Source organism: Fulmarus glacialis, unplaced genomic scaffold (genome assembly GCF_000690835.1).
Source record: "Fulmarus glacialis isolate BGI_N327 unplaced genomic scaffold, ASM69083v1 scaffold33075, whole genome shotgun sequence".
Lineage (NCBI taxonomy): Eukaryota > Metazoa > Chordata > Aves > Procellariiformes > Procellariidae > Fulmarus > Fulmarus glacialis.
Window position 1 is genome coordinate 1 of NW_009212872.1, and position 643 is coordinate 643.

Below are 643 nucleotides of genomic sequence, written 5' to 3' on the forward strand. Positions count from 1 at the left end.
CAGAGCTGGCCCCGGCAGAGGAGCCCCGCACCCCCGGCACACGCACGGACCCCGAGCATGAGTCCTGCGCATCCCCTGCGTGCCTGCACATGCAGGTGCCTGTTGGCGCGCGCAGGGGCAGAGGGATCCCGGGCACACAGGGACACAGCCCGGGGAGCCCGGGGTGAATGGCATGAGTGAGCTTTCAAATACCAGACTCTGTTAGGCCCTAATTGCACAATACGCACACGAGAGCTTAAGCATCTCTGCCCTTCTGTCTGTGCCGGGGACTGGGCACTGCCTCGCCCCTGTATATCTGGGTGAAGGTGAGGGGGGTCACATCGCTCCACACTTTGAACGCCCGCTTGAAGGCGTCATCGATCACGGCACGGTCCAGGTCCGGGGAGTAGTTCATCACCCTGCCGAGGGGGAAGCGGGGGGATCAGCACTGCCAGGAGGAGTGACCCTGCTCCGCGCACATGGCAGGGGCGTGCCCCTGCCCTGGGAGGGGACGGCAGCACTGGCACAGCCAGGCAGAGCAGCTGGCCACCACCCTCAGGCCAGGGGTCAGATGCTCTCCCGGGCGCCAGGAAGCAGATGCTGCCACTGTGCCGGATTGACCCTGGCTGCACTGAGACACAGCTGTGCCGGCAGGTGTGCGGGA

At 65.9% G+C, this 643-nt stretch overlaps 1 protein-coding gene across 1 annotated transcript in view; it reads right to left on the reverse strand.

The window, feature by feature from the left end:
* Nucleotides 1–235: 235 nt before the first annotated feature.
* LOC104076977 (matrix metalloproteinase-9-like) overlaps nucleotides 236–643 on the reverse strand; it is a gene marked incomplete at its 5' end in the record, with an annotated part of 789 nt that continues 381 nt past the window's right edge. Inside the window, one exon of the mRNA XM_009578022.1 lies at nucleotides 236–398. Coding sequence (XP_009576317.1) covers nucleotides 236–398 — 163 coding nt within the window. The remainder of the gene's footprint in view (nucleotides 399–643) is intronic.